The sequence below is a fragment of the Bombina bombina genome, chromosome 4, assembly GCF_027579735.1.
Source record: "Bombina bombina isolate aBomBom1 chromosome 4, aBomBom1.pri, whole genome shotgun sequence".
Classification (NCBI taxonomy): domain Eukaryota; kingdom Metazoa; phylum Chordata; class Amphibia; order Anura; family Bombinatoridae; genus Bombina; species Bombina bombina.
Genome location: NC_069502.1, coordinates 664,575,229 through 664,593,801, shown reverse-complemented (window position 1 = coordinate 664,593,801; position 18,573 = coordinate 664,575,229). Strand labels below are relative to the sequence as shown.

Below are 18,573 nucleotides of genomic sequence, written 5' to 3'. Positions count from 1 at the left end.
AGCGAGGATCGATCAAAGAGAAAGTTCCCGAAGGAAACATACAATCAAAAAATAAAAGATATCCTAACCGGATAAAAGAAAATATAAGGCAACCCGTAGGTCAACGCCAAGGAAACAGGCCAACACAAACAGTCAAACGGAACCCTGATCTTCCAACAAAACCAGGAAGGATCTCAATAAACTGACAATCAGGAGATTATGTCATCCCTTCATGTCTAATTAGGTGAGCCATTTGAATTAGAATACAGTATTGTGGATTCCCGTATCCTTTAACCCCTTAATGACCGGACCATTTTTCAAATTTCTTACCCTTAATGACAATGGCTATTTTTACATTTCTGCACTGTTTGTGTTTTGCTGTAATTTTCCTCTTATTCATTTACTGTACCCACACATATTATATACCGTTTTTCTCGCCATTACATGAACTTTCTAAAGATACCATTATTTTCATCATATCTGTCATCATGCACCCATGTCCTATTTGGAACATTTCTGAAGCCAGCCAATGTAATTTACCCCAACAAACCATATATTTTTGAAAAGTAGACACCCTAGGGTATTTCAAATGCTGGTATTTTAACACTTTCCATGCACTAATTCAACCACCAGTCTTTGTCAAACTTATGGGTAGTCATTATTTTGTGTTATTTTTCATACACTTTGTACTTTAGGCATGGATTCTCAATTCCTGTTATGTGTTACTGTCAAAAAACACCTCAATATGTATTCAACAACATCTCCTGAGTACAGTGATACCACCCATGTATAGGTATGTTGGGTTCCCTGGGGGCTAAAAGGCCTTATTTTTAGGGGGCACATTCCAGTTTTCCAACTTGAAATTTTCACATCTGTCATCATGCACCCATGTCCTATTTGGAACATTTCTGAAGCCAGCCAATGTAATTTACCCCCAACAAACCATATATTTTTGAAAAGTAGACACCCTAGGATATTTCAAATGCTGGTATTTTAACACTTTCCATGCACTAATTCAACCACCAGTCTTTGTCAAACTTATGGGTAGTCATTGTTTTGTGTTATTTTTCATACACTTTGTACTTTAGGCATGGATTCTCAATTCCTGTTATGTGTTACTGTCAAAAAACACCTCAATATGTATTCAACAACATCTCCTGAGTACAGTGATACCACCCATTTATAGGTGTGTTGGGTTCCCTGGGGGCTAAAAGGCCTTATTTTTAGGGGGCGCATTCCAGTTTTCCAACTTGAAATTTTCACATCTGTCATCATGCACCCATGTCCTATTTGGAACATTTCTGAAGCCAGCCAAAGTAATTTACCCCCAACAAACCATATATTTTTGAAAAGTAGACACCCTAGGGTATTTCAAATGCTGGTATTTTAACACTTTCCATGCACTAATTCAAGCACCAGTCTTTGGCAAACTTTTGGGTAGTCATTTTTTTGTGTTATTTTTCATACACATTGTACTTTAAGCATGGATTCTCAATTCCTGTTAAATGTTACTGTCAAAAAACACCTCAATATGTGTTCAACAACATCTCCTGAGTACAGTGATACCACCCATGTATAGGTGTGTTGGGTTCCCTGGGGGCTAAAAGGCCTTATTTTTAGGGGGCGCATTCCAGTTTTCCAACTTGAAATTTTCACATCTGTCATCATGCACCCATGTCCTATTTGGAACATTTCTGAAGCCAGCCAATGTAATTTACCCCCAACAAACCATATATTTTTGAAAAGTAGACACCCTAGGGTATTTCAAATGCTGGTATTTTAACACTTTCCATGCACTAATTCAACCACCAGTCTTTGTCAAACTTATGGGTAGTCATTGTTTTGTGTTATTTTTCATACACATTGTACTTTAGGCATGGATTCTCAATTCCTGTTATGTGTTGCTGTCAAAAAACACCTCAATATGTATTCAACAACATCTCCTGAGTACAGTGATACCACCCATGTATAGGTGTGTTGGGTTCCCTGGGGGCTAAAAGGCCTTATTTTTAGGGGGCGCATTCCAGTTTTCCAACTTGAAATTTTCACATCTGTCATCATGCACCCATGTCCTATTTGGAACATTTCTGAAGCCAGCCAATGTAATTTACCCCCAACAAACCATATATTTTTGAAAAGTAGACACCCTAGGGTATTTCAAATGCTGGTATTTTAACACTTTCCATGCACTAATTCAAGCACCAGTCTTTGGCAAACTTTTGGGTAGTCATTGTTTTGTGTTATTTTTCATACACATTGTACTTTAAGCATGGATTCTCAATCCCTGTTATGTGTTACTGTCAAAAAACACCTCAATATGTGTTCAACAACATCTCCTGAGTACAGTGATACCACCCATGTATAGGTGTGTTGGGTTCCCTGGGGGCGCATTCCAGTTTTCCAACTTGAAATTTTCACATCTGTCATCATGCACCCATGTCCTATTTGGAACATTTCTGAAGCCAGCCAATGTAATTTACCCCCAACAAACCATATATTTTTGAAAAGTAGACACCCTAGGGTATTTCAAATGCTGGTATTTTAACACTTTCCATGCACTAATTCAACCACCAGTCTTTGTCAAACTTATGGGTAGTCATTGTTTTGTGTTATTTTTCATACACTTTGTACTTTAGGCATGGATTCTCAATTCCTGTTATGTGTTACTGTCAAAAAACACCTCAATATGTATTCAACAACATCTCCTGAGTACAGTGATACCACCCATGTATAGGTGTGTTGGGTTCCCTGGGGGCTAAAAGGCCTTATTTTTAGGGGGCGCATTCCAGTTTTCCAACTTGAAATTTTCACATCTGTCATCATGCACCCATGTCCTATTTGGAACATTTCTGAAGCCAGCCAATGTAATTTACCCCCAACAAAACATATATTTTTGAAAAGTAGACACCCTAGGGTATTTCAAATGCTGGTATTTTAACACTTTCCATGCACTAATTCAAGCACCAGTCTTTGGCAAACTTTTGGGTAGTCATTTTTTTGTGTTATTTTTCATACACATTGTACTTTAGGCATGGATTCTCAATTCCTGTTATGTGTTACTGTCAAAAAACACCTCAATATGTGTTCAACAACATCTCCTGAGTACAGTGATACCACCCATGTATAGGTGTGTTGGGTTCCCTGGGGGCTAAAAGGCCTTATTTTTAGGGGGCGCATTCCAGTTTTCCAACTTGAAATTTTCACATCTGTCATCATGCACCCATGTCCTATTTGGAACATTTCTGAAGCCAGCCAATGTAATTTACCCCCAACAAACCATATATTTTTGAAAAGTAGACACCCTAGGGTATTTCAAATGCTGGTATTTTAACACTTTCCATGCACTAATTCAATCGCCAGTCTTTGGAGAAAGTGTGTGGTGGTATTTTTTATTTTTACACACACATTGCTTTTTGGCTGTGATTTTGGAGAACGTGGTAAAAGTTATTGCAAGAAAACAGTCCAGGTTGTTTTCTGTAAGACCTCCTGAGCACACCTATGCCCCCCATGTATAGGTTTGCCAGGATTTTGGGAAGGTTCTGTTACAATTTTATGACTTGCAATTTTAGTTAAAAGTGAGAGTATTTCTTCTGATCGGCCTATCTTTAGTTTGGAGCCAAGCGCATACCCCAGGACTATTTATTGTCATGAAAGTTTATATATTTGAAATGTAGACATCCCAAGGTATTGTATATGGAGTGCTTTGATGCCTTTGATGGAACCGTTTTAGCCAAAAAAAATGGAGACAGTGTATGGTGGTAATTTTTTAATTTTCAGTTTTACATTGTTTGACTATAATTTAGGAGAGCCTGTTGTAAGTTATTGCAAAAACACAATACAGGTTTTTTTCTATAAGACCTCCTGAGTACACCTATGCCCCCCATGTATAGGTTTCCCAGAAGTTTGGGAAGGTTCTGTTAGAATTTTATGTCTTGTAATTTTAGTTAAAAGTGAGGGTATTTCTTCTCATAGGCCTATCTTTAGTTTGGGGGCCAATCGCATACCCCAGGTCTATTTATTGGCATGAAAGTGTATATATTTGAAATGTTGACACCCCAAGGTATTGTATATGGAGTGCTTTGATGCCTTTGATGGAACCGTTTTAGCCAAACAAATTGGAGACAGTGTATGGTGGTAATTTTTCAATTTTCAGTTTTACACACACACTGCTTTTTTACTCTAATTTAGGAGATCCTGTTGTAAATTATTGCAAAGAAAAAGTCTGGAGCAGTAAAAGTAAAAAATAAAAAATAAATTCAGGAACAGTAAATGTAAAAAAAATTAAAATTTCACCAATGTATGGTAGCTTTTAAAGCAGTCACCAATGCAGAGTCCAGGTTGTCCAGGGCAATCAGGACAGTAGAATGTGGTATCCTTTCTCAGCCCCCTTTTATAGCAGATTCTGCGTCTTTTTTGTGGTTTCTGCTGTGTGGTAGTATGAGGAATTTTAAAAATAAAGTGGGTAGCCCCAACTCTACTTTCCCCCATCACCGCCTGGGGAGCAGGTGCATCTTGGTTCAAAATCACCGAAATGACCTGGAGCTGGAACTGCAAAAAAGTGAGTTTCATTTCGGGATTTGCTTTTTTGTTCAACAAGAAAGCGTTGTAGGTTGCAATTTGCATAAGATAAATTGCAACCTTTTTGTACCAGGCCCTTGTCTTCCGCATAATTAGGTAGGGTTGAAGCAGCTGATCTGCCAGATCAACCCCACCCATATGCCGGTTATAGGCCTTGATGCACACTGGCTTGTTTGTGACCTCAGCTGTGCCACGTACAGAGACCTCCACAGTCCTTTCAGTGTGGATGGTGCTGAGAAGGTATACATCCTTCTTGTCTCTAAATTTGACTGCCAAGAGCTCCTCTTGGCGCAGAGCTGAGGTCTCCCCCCTTCGTAGCCGGGTGCGTGACAGTTGCTCTGGGAATCCTATGCGGTTCTTACGGATAGTACCGCAAGCTACTGTATCAAAACAATACAGTAGTTTGAATAAAAGGACACTTGTATAGAAATTATCAAGATACAAGTGGTACCCTTTGTTCATTAGGGGTTGAATTAGGTCCCAGACAATCTTGCCACTGGTTCCCATATGTTCTGGGCAACCTGGAGGGTCAAGCTGGGTATCCTTTCCCTCATACACCCGGAAGGCCTGAGTATACCCACTGTCGCTCTCACAGAGCTTATACACTTTCACTCCATACCTGGAGCGCTTGGAAGGAATATACTGCTTGAATCCCAGCCTTCCCTTATACTTCATCAGGGATTCATCTACGCAGATATTCTTTCCAGGTGTATAAGCCTCTGCAAACCTGGCAGTGAAGTGGGTTATCAGGGGGCGGATCTTGTACAGCCTGTCAAATTGGGGATGCTCCCTAGGGAGGCAAAGGCTGTTGTCATTAAAATGCATGAAACAAAGTATCATTTCATACCTTTGCCTAGGCATAGACTGTCTGTAAATGGGGGTACAGCAGATGGGGCTAGTGCTCCAGTAGGAGCGGATGGATGGCTTCTTGATTATGCCCATCAGCATTGTGAGTGCCCAGAATTTTAGAAATTCTGACACGTCAATGGGGGCTCATTGCTGCTTTGCCCAAAAAGACTGAGGCTTAGCAGCACGGAATTGCTGGGCCTACACATTAGTTTGGGAGACAATGTTCCCCAAAACATCATCCCCCATGAAAAGCTGCATAAATTGAAGGGGGGTAAATCCTGTGACATCCAGATTGATGCCAGGATTTTCTGTGAAAGGAGGGATATCTGGCCTCTGGAGATTAGGCACTACCCACTCCTCAGCAGCTGGAGCAACACGTCTCCTTCTGGCAGGGGGCTCAGAAGCCACAGATACATCACTAGCACTAGATTCATTTCTAGATACACTTATTTCACTAGATGATGTATCTGAGCACTGACCAGGGTCAAAATCAGAGCCTACGTCAGAGGCAGAGGCATCAGAATCTGAAGCCAGGATGGCATAAGCCTCGTCAGCAGTATAAAAACGCTGTGCCATTATAAATATATATTAATGCCTAAAGCAGTGATCTACACACAGAAGGGGTTAATGGCTTTTACAAACAAATTAAATAGCAGTGATATCAATGACTAAAGCAGTGATCTGCGGCACAAAAGGGGTTAATGGCTTTTACAAACAAATTAAATAGCAGTGATATCAATGCCTAAAGCAGTGATCTGCGGCACAAAAGGGGTTAATGGCTTTTACAAACAAATTAAATAGCAGTGATATCAATGCCTAAAGCAGTGATCTGTTGCAGAAAAGGGGTTAATGGCTTTTACAAACAAATTAAATAGCAGCGATATCAATGCCTAAAGCAGTGATCTGCGGCACAAAAGGGGTTAATGGCTTTGGGTCTTACAATAAAATTAATCAATGCCTAAGCAGTGATCTACGCACAGAACCTACGTTAATGGCTCTTACAAAAAAAATTAAATCAATGCTTAAGCAGTGATAAAGCAGTTATCTGCAGCACAAAAGGGGTTAATGGCTATTATAATAGACTTTGGGTCTTACAATAAAATTAAAATTAACAAATTAAATAGCAGTGATATCAATGCCTAAAGCAGTGATCTGCGGCACAAAAGGGGTTAATGGCTTTTACACAAAAAAAAAATAGCAGTGATATCAATGCCTAAAGCAGTGATCTGCTGCAGAAAAGGGGTTAATGGCTTTTACAAACAAATTAAATAGCAGTGATATCAATGCCTAAAGCAGTGATCTGCGGCACAAAAAGGGGTTAATGGCTTTGGGTCTTACAATAAAATTAATCAATGCCTAAGCAGTGATCTACGCACAGAACCTACGTTAATGGCTCTTACAAAAAAAAATTAAATAAATTTAAATAAATGCCTAAGCAGTGATAAAGCAGTTATCTGCAGCAAAAAAGGGGTTAATTGCTATTATAAGAGACTTTGGGTCTTACAATAAAATTAAATAAATATTAACCACCGCCTAAAGCAGTGATCTGCGCACAGAAGGTGTTAATGACTCTTAGAAGAGCCTGTATATCAATGCAGTGATATCAACGCCTAAAAATATTAACTATAATCAATGCCTAAAGCAGTGATATAAAAAAATTAATAAAAAAAATTATATTTTTAAATTAACCCCTAAAAAAAATGCAGACAGCAAAAAAGGTGCTGCTGTGTGCTCCTGTGCAAGATCAATGCTTATGCAGAGATCAATGGCACAGATGGGGTTAAAAATGATATATATATATATATATATATATACACCAACAACAGAGTGGCTCTGAAAAGAGCCTTTGGGTCTGATATTTTTCAAAATTTAAATGCAATGGCACTCTCCCTCTCAATACAGATCTGTCTCTCTCCTTCACTAAACAACAAGTGAGGAGAGGGAGGCAGATCCATGGTGGTCATAGTCAATATTTACAAATATTGACTTGATCAACCAAATGGTGATCACTCTAACAAGTGATCACATTTAGAGGCAATTTCTGATTGGATGTTACTAGCCTGCCTCTAATGATGAGGCAAGCTAGGAACACCCTCCAGACTGAAGCCATGCCCTTAGAAGGGCAGCACCCGGCACCATCTTGCCTGCAGACACCATCTTGTCTGCAGGCAAAGTATATAACAATTAATTTTATTTCAAAAGTTCCCTTTTTTTTTATTTTATTTTAAAAAAAAAAATCATCATATGCTGAGTGCCTTTACCCAACAAGGCACTCAGCATGTCAGGGGCCAGGATCGGAAGCGATCAAATGCTTCCGATGCACTAAACTGCCGGGAGTTTAAGATCTGAAGCTCCCCGGCAGTTTAGTTACGTATTGCACAATGCCTCAACATGCAGGCATTGTAGCAATACGGTTAGAGCAGCTGAAGCGATCACCGATCGCTTGCAGTGCTCGTTTTACCGGCTGACGTACCAGGTACGTCAATTGTCATTAAGTGACAGTTTTTCACTGACGTACCTGGTACGTCATCTGTCACTAAAGGGTTAAGGATAGGGTCCTCCAATAACTCAAAAAACGTGTCTGAGTAAAACGCGAAGGCGCGCTATTCTGTAACGAAAGGCACAACACTCAGGGGCAGCTACACCCGCAGGGAACTGTAAAGGCCCACATAAGGTCGGGTGACCCGGAAAAATAGGGCACAAGCACAAACGCAAATAAAGGTCTGGACTTTGCAGATGCATAATAGCCAAAAATATGTGAAAGCGAAAACATGCTGCAACCTCTGGGGGGAACAAGCTAGCCTGCAAGGAGGGATAAATATAATCTGGGTTACCCGCATGTGTAGTAGTAAAGAGCGGTAGGGAACTCGCCTCTCGGAGGGCAGAACCCCCAGGGGCGGATGGCTCAGCGGTCACTTGATTCCCAGAGGAACAAGGTGCTCTAATATGGCATATAGAACAAAACTGATTGACCTGTGTCAACGGGGCCAATTTGCATTCTTCACAAGTCGAAGAATCTGAATCTGAAATTTGAACAGTCTCAGCATCAGAATCCTCCATAACTGGATAGAGAATATAATAATATGGCATCTGACACCCACAATGGCTGGGGCACTCACCACCTCCTATGAACTAGACACCGGCAGACCAGAATTTTTCCATCGCCACACGGTCAGGAATGCGGAAATAAAAGACCAAGTCGTAAACATGCCCAGTCACAAGGTGAACCGTACAGTCCAAAAAAAACACACCCAACCATAAAGTTGCGTCACTTCCAAAGGCCTTTATGTTCCAAGCCAGGAGCCCAGTTAACACTACACATAAGCAGATTGAATCACATAACAAACATGATTAAAAAAAACCCTGATCAATAATCCCCCTCCGGAGATATTAACCCTCAATTCCAAGATACTAAAGGAGCCTCACTGAGGACCCATATTATACTTTGTAGATTTTGATGAAGTAATGAAACGATCTTACCAGAAACTACGCCGTGGAACAGGAACACGGCCCTTCAAGTGTGACGAATAGTTGCAGCGCCTCTGCCATGGACTTGAGAGAAGAAAGCAGGCAGTGATGCAAAGATCAACAATGCTGATTGCTTGTGGAGCTGTTAATATGAGTATGGATGGTTTCGCGGAAAGACTCTCCCTGCATCTCCGGACTCTAACTTTCATCCAGGCCCTCACTGAGAGACTGATAGGATTACTTAAAACTCCCATCCCATGTCAAAGAGCACTATCCTCCATAAGAGGCAACAAGCCTTCAGAGCATTGAAGATTGCTAGAAGTTCCAGAATGTTGATCGGAAAGGGAGGGTTCCTCCTGAGACCACAAGCCCTGTGCCTTCTTGGAACCCCAAACAGCTCACCATTCTGATAGACTCGCATCTGTAGTCACAATCTCCCAGGATGGTCTTAGAAAGGATGTCCCTTGGGACAGATGATCTAGATAGAGCCACCAAGAGAATGGTTCTCTCGACTGGTTATCCCGAAAAATCTGTTGAGACAGATCCAAATGATCACCATTCTACTGCCTCAGCATGCACAGTTGCAACTGTCTGAGACGGAACCTGGAAAAGGGAATGATGTACATGCTGGACACCATGAGACCAATTACCTCCATACACTGAGCCACAGATGGCCTTAAGGAGGTCTGGAGGGCAAGACATGCCGAAGCTAGCTTGCAACGTCTCTGGTCCATTAGGAATATCCTCATGGATATGGAGTCTATTACAGTACCCAGGAATTCTACCCTGGTGCTTGTAATTAGAGAACTATTTTCTAAGTTTACCTTTCATCCATGAGATCGAAGAAGAGAGAGAAGAGATACCAAATGGTCCTCCACTAGAAAAAAAGATGGAGCTTGTACCAGAATATCGACCAAGTAGGGAGCAACTGCTATACCCTGTGTTCTGGCAATGGCTAGAAGAGCCCCTATAACCTTTGTAAAAATCATTGGAGCAGTAGCTAGACAAAACGGAAGTAAAATGAACTAGAAGTACTGGTCCAGGAATGCAAACCCTAGGAATTGGAAGTGATGCTTGTGGACTGGAACGTGAAGGTAAGCATCCTTCAGATCTATAGTGGTCATGAACTGTCCTTCCTGAACTAGGGGAAGGACGGACCTTATTGTCTCCATCTTGAACAAGGGTTTTTTTGGAAATTGGTTTAAGCACTTTAGGTCCAGAATCGGGCGGAAAGTTCCCTCTTTCTTTGGAACCACGAACAGGTTTGAATAGTATCCCAAACCTCTTTCTGCAATAGGAACCGGGACAATGACCCCTAAGGAGGACAGATGCTGGACACGCACCCCAGAAAGTCTTCCCTCTTTCCTGACTTGGAAGACAGGCTTGAGAGAAAGAAATCTGCCCTTGGGTGGATGAGATTTGAAACCTATCTTGTATCCCTGAGCTATAACCTCCAGGACCCATGGATACTGCATGTCCCTGAACCAAGCGTCTGAAAACAGCCAGTCTGCCACCCACACAATCCAGAGCCATATCGGGTGCCGCCCCTTCATGCCGATTTGGTCTCGCAGGCTTCTTGCTCTGCTTAGATTTATTCCAGGATTGAGCCGGCTTCCAAGTCCTCTTGGCTCTCTCAGGCTTAGAGGAGGACTGTTGTCATTGGGAATTCTCAGAATGAAAAAACAAAAATTAGAACTCTGTCCCTTAGATTTGTTCTTTTTATCCTGCGGTAGGAAGGCACCCTTGCCCCCTGTAACCATGGAGATAATAGAGTCCAGGCCTGGACCAAATAAAATATTTCCCTTAAAAGGAAGGCAAAGAAGTCTAGACATAGAAGTCATATCCGCAGGCCAGTACATCAGCCAGAGCGCCCGACGGGTCTGAACTGAAAAACCAGAAACCTTAGCATTTAGGCGAATAATCTGCATGTTTGCATTGCAGATAAAAGAATTAGCAATTCTCAAGGCTTTAATTCTTTTCCTGGATAACATTGAGGGTACCCTCCACCTCGATCAATTCCGATAAGGAGATGTACCAGTAGACCGCAGCTCCAGCAACTGAGGCAACAGCCGCTGCCGGGTTGAAACAAATATCCCGTATGTTGAAAAATTTTTCTTAGAAAATTTTTCATCTTCTTATCCATCGGCTCTCTGAACGACGAGCTATCCTCAAGGGGGATAGTAGTACACTTGGCAAGCGTGGAGATAGCACCATCCACCTTAGGGATGGAACCCCACAACTTTAATTGAGAGTCTGGGACCTGGAATAATTTTTTAAAGGAAGACGAAGGGGAAAAGGAAGATCTAATTCTATCCCACTCGTTTTAAATAATGTTCGCCATTTTTACATGAACAGGAAACCTTAACAGCACTACCCTGTTCTCGTAAACTGTCTAATTTAGGAATCAAAGGTTCATCAGGCAGCTTGGCCTCTGGAACCTCTAATGTAGACAGGACCTCCTTTAGAAGAAAACGCAAGTGTTCAATCTTAAATCTAAAGGCTGGTTCCTCCGCAGCAGGAGGCTTAGAGGTAGCAGACTCTGACCTAGAAAGTTCACCCTCTGAAGCATCAGAGTGTGAATCATCCTTGGATAATTGAAAAACAGATAAATCCAATAAATCACTTGATGACCCCTGGGCAGGAGAGCTATATCTAACCATTCGCTTGCATTTGGCAGGGCGAGGTAAAGCACTGAGGGCCTCAGAAACCGAAATTTTTAACTGCGTGGTAAAGTCTGATGGTAAAAGGCTCCCTCCAGATGGAGGATCAGGTGTGCTACGGGAAGCTGCATGTGATGAGGGAGATGACTGATGGGTATGCACCTCACGGGACGGCGAGTCCTCAGAGGTGGACAGCTCAGTGGTACTAAAGGGGTTAACCTTCTTAGACCTAATAACTTTGTCAAGCCATGTGGAACATAGTTGAGAGGGCGGGCATACCAAGGCCTCTTCACAATATAAATATGTATTACTATTTGGAATAGAGGGAGTACCCTCAAGAATATCAGAATCCTCCATAGCTTAAGCTAATGACAGTAGGACACAGAATAAAACAATATTTTTATTACTCACAAAAACAGCACCTTTATACTCCCAATGGCTGGGGCACTCACCACCTCCTAGACCCAGACAATACAGACAAAAGACAATACAGAGAAAAAGTGTCTTCTCCAACAGCCAGCTTGGTCAGGAAAGAGGAAATGAAAGTGAGACCACTCCCGGTCACGTGGTGTGCAAGGCAGGACTTCCCCTGCTATGAGAAAAAGCGTGCCAAAGTGAAAGTAAAAAACCTGTGTGTTCCAGCCACATAACAAACAGTTTATGAGCCCAATAAAATCTCTCACATAAAGCAGCAGAAAATCAAAGCAACACATTTGAATGACTTCATACTATTTCAATAATCCCCCTCAGAAGATATTAACCCATGATTCTATTAAGAAAAAAGGAGCCACACTGTGGCCCTGTCTTCTAGTGTTTCCAAAATATGTAAAAATTGAAACTAACTTACCAGAATCCATGCTGTGGAACAGAAACACAGCCTCTCAAGTGTGACAGTCTTGTAGCATCGCTCCTAACATGAACTTGAGTGAAGAAAACAAGCAGGCAGTGAAACTCGTCAACACTTTTTACTTAAGGAGCTGTTAGAAGGCAGTCTGGATGGGTTCGCAGAAAGACTTTCCCTGCATCTCCAAACTCTAATTTTCGTCAATGCTCTCACTGAGAGGCTGACAAGACTACTTAAAACTCCAGTACCATATCAAAGGGCAGATACCCCTCCTAAGGAACTACTCCGAAATCTTCTGACACTTCTCTGCCATCCTCCTATGATGAAAGGCAAAGAATGACTGGGGAATGGGGGGAGTGGGAGAGGTATTTAAGCCTTTGGCTGGGGTGTCTTTGCATCCTCCTGGTGGCCAGGTTCAGTATTTCCCAACAGTAAGGAATGAAGCCGTGGTCTCTTCTTATATTAAGAAGGAAAATAGATTGTAAGGGGCTCAAATCTGAAAAACCAGTGAAACGTATTGAATGAGCATTAAAGGGACATTAAACACTAAACAAATGCTAGAATGACGTATTCAACAAAAAAGATTAGTCTGAGAATAACATGAAAATTTAGTTTTTAACATTAGATGTTTAAATATTGACAAATTCAGTGTAAAATTTTAGTTTCTATAAAACAAAGCTGCCATGTTGTTACTTAGGTTACCTTCTCTACTGTGGCCAATTAGGGACAGTTATAAATAGGTCACTAGAGTGTGCAGCCAATGGCTGTTTGGAATATGTGTTCTGCACTTCCATTTCTAACAGAAGCTGAAAAGCTCACAATTTCTGAATGGAATTACAGGAAAGGGGGGTAAAATAAATAATTAAAGTATATTGCAGACTTTTTCATATATATTCAATTTATCATTTTATATTATCATCTCAAAGTGTTTAATGTTCCTTCAAGGTGTGATGGAATACAGGCTACTGCCTCTAACTAAGGAACAGACATAACTCTGAACATCTCCAAAAACAAACACAATAATATTTAAAAAAAAATAGCCCTTAAACAAAGAGGTATATACTCAGTATTTAATAAAAATTTTTAAAAAAAAACATTGTACCAACCTTTTTTCCTTTCAAAAGCTTTTGTACTGGAGACAGAAGGGAATCAATAACTGCTCCAGTAAATAAACATTCATTGGCACATTCCTTGCGATCACAAAGCATCCTGAGTACTTCCATAGCTAAGCTTGAAGGAGCATAGCTTCCTACAAGTATAATCATAAATATATTAAAAGATTAAACAAGGCACATATTTAGCAACTGTGAATTAATTAATAAATAAACAAAGGTAACACCATATTGAATATTTTTGAAAGAAAAGTTTTTTGTTTTTTTTATATAGGTAAAAATAATTTACAGCTAAAATTGTTAAAACTGGGAAAAGTTTGTTCCCTGGCATGAGTTATATAATACTATACAGCTCATGCTGTTACTAGTAAAAGTTTCCAAATATTCAAGATTTTACAGGATTGAGACAGAGGAAAAATATACATTAGAAAATAGTGCTATGACTGCAATATCAGGTTTTTGCATTAGTTTGCGTGCAGGTTTAATATGCGCTGGTATTACAAGTTGAAAGTAAATGCTTGTCGGGTTAGGGGGTCCTCAAAGCTGTGGTTATCTGATTTGCTAAACAAAAAAATGTCACAAAACACATCAAAAATACATTACAACGTTCACTTACATTCATAATAACAACATCTAATATTAAATTATTTCTCAAAAAATATTGCAAAAAAGTTATAAGGGCTTAGAGATATGAGATCTCAGGTGTTAGAAAAAAAAGGCAGGCAAAGGGCTTTAACATTGAGATGCATACATCTACATTGCTAAAGATGTGTATATATATATATATATATATATATATACACACACATAAATATATATGAACACACACATACTGTATATCGACAGATAGATATTGTACCACAATACCATTATTTTTATATATATATATATATATATATATATATATATATATATATATATATATATATATATATATATATATATATATATATATATATATATATGAATAAATAGAACATATTCTGTTATGTCCCAGAGAGTTTTGAGATGCATTTAAAAAAAGTTGAAGGCTTCCTAAGGTAATTTCAAGGGACAGTCAATATCAATTTTTTTATTCTGTAAAAAGATAATCACTTTATTACCCATTCCCAAGTTTTGCACAGCCATCATGGTTATATAATTTTATTTTTTACCTCTGTGATTACCTTGTATCTATGCCTCTTCTGACAGCCCCCTTATCACATGACTTTTTATTTATTATCTATTGTCTTACATTTTAGCCAATTAGTGAAGTGTCTGCCAACATTTCACGGCATACCAATGTTATCTATATGGCCCATATCAACTAGCAGTCTCCTGTTGTGAAAATCAAATAAAAAAAGCATGTGATAAGAGGCTGTCTTTAGTGGCTTGGAAACAGGGAGAAATTTAGAGGTTTAAAAGTTATAATGTATATAAATATAACAATGTCGGTTGTGCAAAGTTGGGGAATGGGTAGTAAAGGTGTTATCTATCTTTCTAAACAATAAAAATGTTGGTGTTAACTGTCCCTTTAAAGGGACAGTTTACTCAAAAATGTTCTCCCCATTAATTTGTTCCCAATGATCCACTTTACCTGCTGGAGTGTATTAAATTGTTTAAAAGTATTTCCATTACCCTTATATTGGCATTTGAAATAGTTTATTTAGACTGTGGTATCCCCACGCATCCTGAAAGTTTTTGGCATCAAGGCCAAGCTGTGTTAACCAGGGCCGGATTTCCCATTAGGCACAGTAGGCATGTGCCTACAGGCGCCTTGCAGTGAGGGGCGTCTGCCTGTCAGTGATAAAAAATAAAAAAATAAAAAAAATGTTTTTTTTTTGTTTTTTGTTTTTTGTGTGAGGGCATTAATTTTAGTAAGAATTGTGCTGCCAGGTGCTTACAGAGTTGAGTGTTTCATTGGGAATATGTTACAGCAGTTGAGGGAGCCATGAAAGAGAGAGGGGCAAAGATTAAAACTAAACCCCTCCCATCTTCGCCAGGCATGTTTAGTTTCACTTTTATTTTATGTACTTCTGTTGCCTCACACAGCCAAGCTCCATGCTGATGTGGTTCAGATACTTTTTGTTGAAGGAATGAAAGCTTCAGAACAACAGGTTAGGACTGCACAAGGCTTCTAATGCTGCCTAGAATGACAACATAACAAGCAGAGCACTTTAACCCTTTGGCTACCAGAGAGGGTTGCAGTGTATTCACTTGTTATGTGCTGTAGTGCATTTTGATAGCCAGGGGGTTAAATTCTGCTTCAGGGTGAATGTTTTTGTTCTATAAAGGCATTGGAGGTGAGGAGGTTATGTGCTGCTCTGCTCTTTATTACAAGCTGCCAATTGTGATTTACAGCCTTTAGGGCACTTTGACAACAAAGTTTGTAGACTGTAAGGCTGTAAAATGTGTATGTGTGTAAACCACTCACATGGCATATTTGTTTGTATGTATGTATATGTGTGTGTGTGTGTGTGTGTGTGTATACATATATATATATATATATATATATATACATACACACACACACACATCACATTACAAATTGTTAATCTGTTCTTTTATCAAGTAAGTGTGGTATGTTTTGTGTTTTGTGGTAAATTAAATTTCCAATTTTTAGCACATTTGTTGACCCCTGGATTACATATAATCTACAACACAAAACTGTGTTTAACTCCAACAAAATGTTAAGCACATAGTCAAAGTCATCTCCAGAAAAGCAATACACTAATGGCTTTTCAATAAACATGTCCTATGAGCACATCTGGGTCTGCACAGATGTGTATTGCTGTCTCAGAACTGACATTGACTATGTGTTTAACGCTTTTGCAAGAGGCTAACACACTTCTGTGCAAGCACTAGTGCAATAATAAAATGCCCTAGCAAACTATCACATTTTATGTCCCTTTAAATAGGGTTTTCTTTAGAATATTTTGCATTAAAAGTTTAACATAATTTGTTTTTGTTATACATAATAGAAATGGCCATTTGAGTCAAGTGAATATTGATTTTTGGTGTAGCTTCCATTACAACAAATATTGCAATTTCAAACTTTTTTCTTGACACAGAATGTTGTTGATTGTGAGTGTGCTGAAATAAAACATTTTTTTAAAACTAAGCTCATTGGACCCAATGTAGTGGTAGCAATTGAATTTTGTTTTGTAATCGTCAAACAATTCTATAACATTGGAAATATTTGCATCATAACATCTGTAAAACTAATTAGGATGATGCTGACAGTCTCTAACAGTTATTCTTGTACTAGCATACCAAGTTTCTAATAATAGCTAAGTATAAGAGATGAACCCAAATACATCTCATCCAACTACCCAAATAATTTTCACAGCAGTAACCCCATAAAAATCACAAATCAACCCCATTTAAACTCTTTTCACAAAGATCAAGATAAAGAAGGCAGATACTTGGGTTTACATGGCCTTCTATATGGGAAACCAATAACATTAGTCAACATCTATGCCCCAAATACAAACCAGGCATCCTTCTTCCAATAAACAAGCAACTATATACTCATGTATCTAAAAGGTCCATTAATTCTTGCAGGAGACTTTAATCTTCCACTGAATCCAACTATAGACAGCACTAATCCACATATAAAACTCCCGAGCAACACTCTACACTCTGTTTGGAACAACTTATCACTACTAATCCTTCACAACACATGGAGACATCTTTACCCCATAAGCAAATCCAAACAAATCTTACTCTAGAATTGATTATATTATGGCAGATAATCTCTCCCTACTAAACCTATGATTCTTACACATCATTCTATTAGGTGGCCGGACCACTTAACTGACAGCAGCTGTCAGCAGCTCCTTCGCTTGACCCCCAATACCAATACATCCTTTCCAATGGAGACTAGACGAAACACTATTATCAGACCCTTTGATTAAAATAAATATAGAATGTGCACTCCAAGAGTATTTTGCTATCAATACCACCGAAGATACCACACCAATTGTAACATGGGAAGTTTACAAATATGTAATCAGGGGCATTCTAATGAAACATAAAACTTTTAAAAACAAGCAAGCAAGACAAAATTACTTTATACTAACACAAGATATACCCAAACTAGATTACTTCCACAAGGGACACCCTGCAGACTTGGAAATACAGAATAAACTTAACCAGGCCAGACAGCAACTCAATGACTTCCTAGACATTAAAACCCAAAACACAGCGTTCTTCCTACGTCACAAATACTACATAAAAGGGAACAAACCAGGTAGGCTATTACAGGGGGTATTGAAAAGAAACACCCCCCTTTTGAAAAAAATTCTGTTGCTTTACAGCCTGAAATAAAGACAGACACAGATTTTGTTTATCCAGTTGTATTTACTCAGTGCAACTTATAACATCCACGTTAAAGATATAACACCAATATGTCAGGTACAAAAGGGATACCAGCACTTGGATACAAAGTTATAAATTTATTATAGACCTGATAAAAATTGTGACGTTTTGGGGGTGTAATTGTATAATTAAGGGGGGTCACCCCGAAACGTCGCAATTTTTATCAGGTCTATAATAAATTTATAACTTTGTATCCAAGTGCTGGCATCCCTTTTGTATTTCACATATTACTCTGGGGTGTAGCAGTTTAACCCCTATGCCAGAGCACTAACAGTGGTCCTGTCTCATATTACCTAATTTTACCAATATGTCAGGCAAAAACAAAGACAATTCAATTAGGTGTAGCTAATCACCTACTCAAAGGCGCGCACAAAGTCATTTGACCTTCAACTGTGGGCATATTGATTAGCTCAGCATGAAAAGAGCTTTCCTGGAGCATCTCAGTCCCTGGTAGTGCAATTGAAGCAAACAATCAACTATGGGTGGCAATGCACTGTCAAAATGTCTCCGGGATAATGTTGCGGACAAGCACAAGTCAGGAGATGGATACACAAAAATATCAAAGGCTTTATCAATGCCTATAAGCACAGTGAAGTCTATTAAGAAGTGAAAGGTATTTGGTACGACAAAGACCCTCTCTGGATCAGGACGTCGCTCCAAACTGGTTAAAAGAGCCAGGAGGAAACTGGTCAGAGAGGCTACCAAGAGGCCCACAACAACTCTG

At 39.4% G+C, this 18,573-nt stretch overlaps 1 protein-coding gene across 1 annotated transcript in view; it reads right to left on the bottom strand.

Annotated features, from left to right (window-relative positions):
- Positions 1–18,573, bottom strand: part of TBC1D32 (TBC1 domain family member 32) — a 695,824-nt gene that overhangs the window by 440,655 nt on the left and 236,596 nt on the right. Inside the window, exon 15 of the mRNA XM_053710787.1 lies at positions 13,485–13,627. Within this exon, the coding sequence (XP_053566762.1) occupies positions 13,485–13,627 (143 nt within the window). The remainder of the gene's footprint in view (positions 1–13,484; positions 13,628–18,573) is intronic.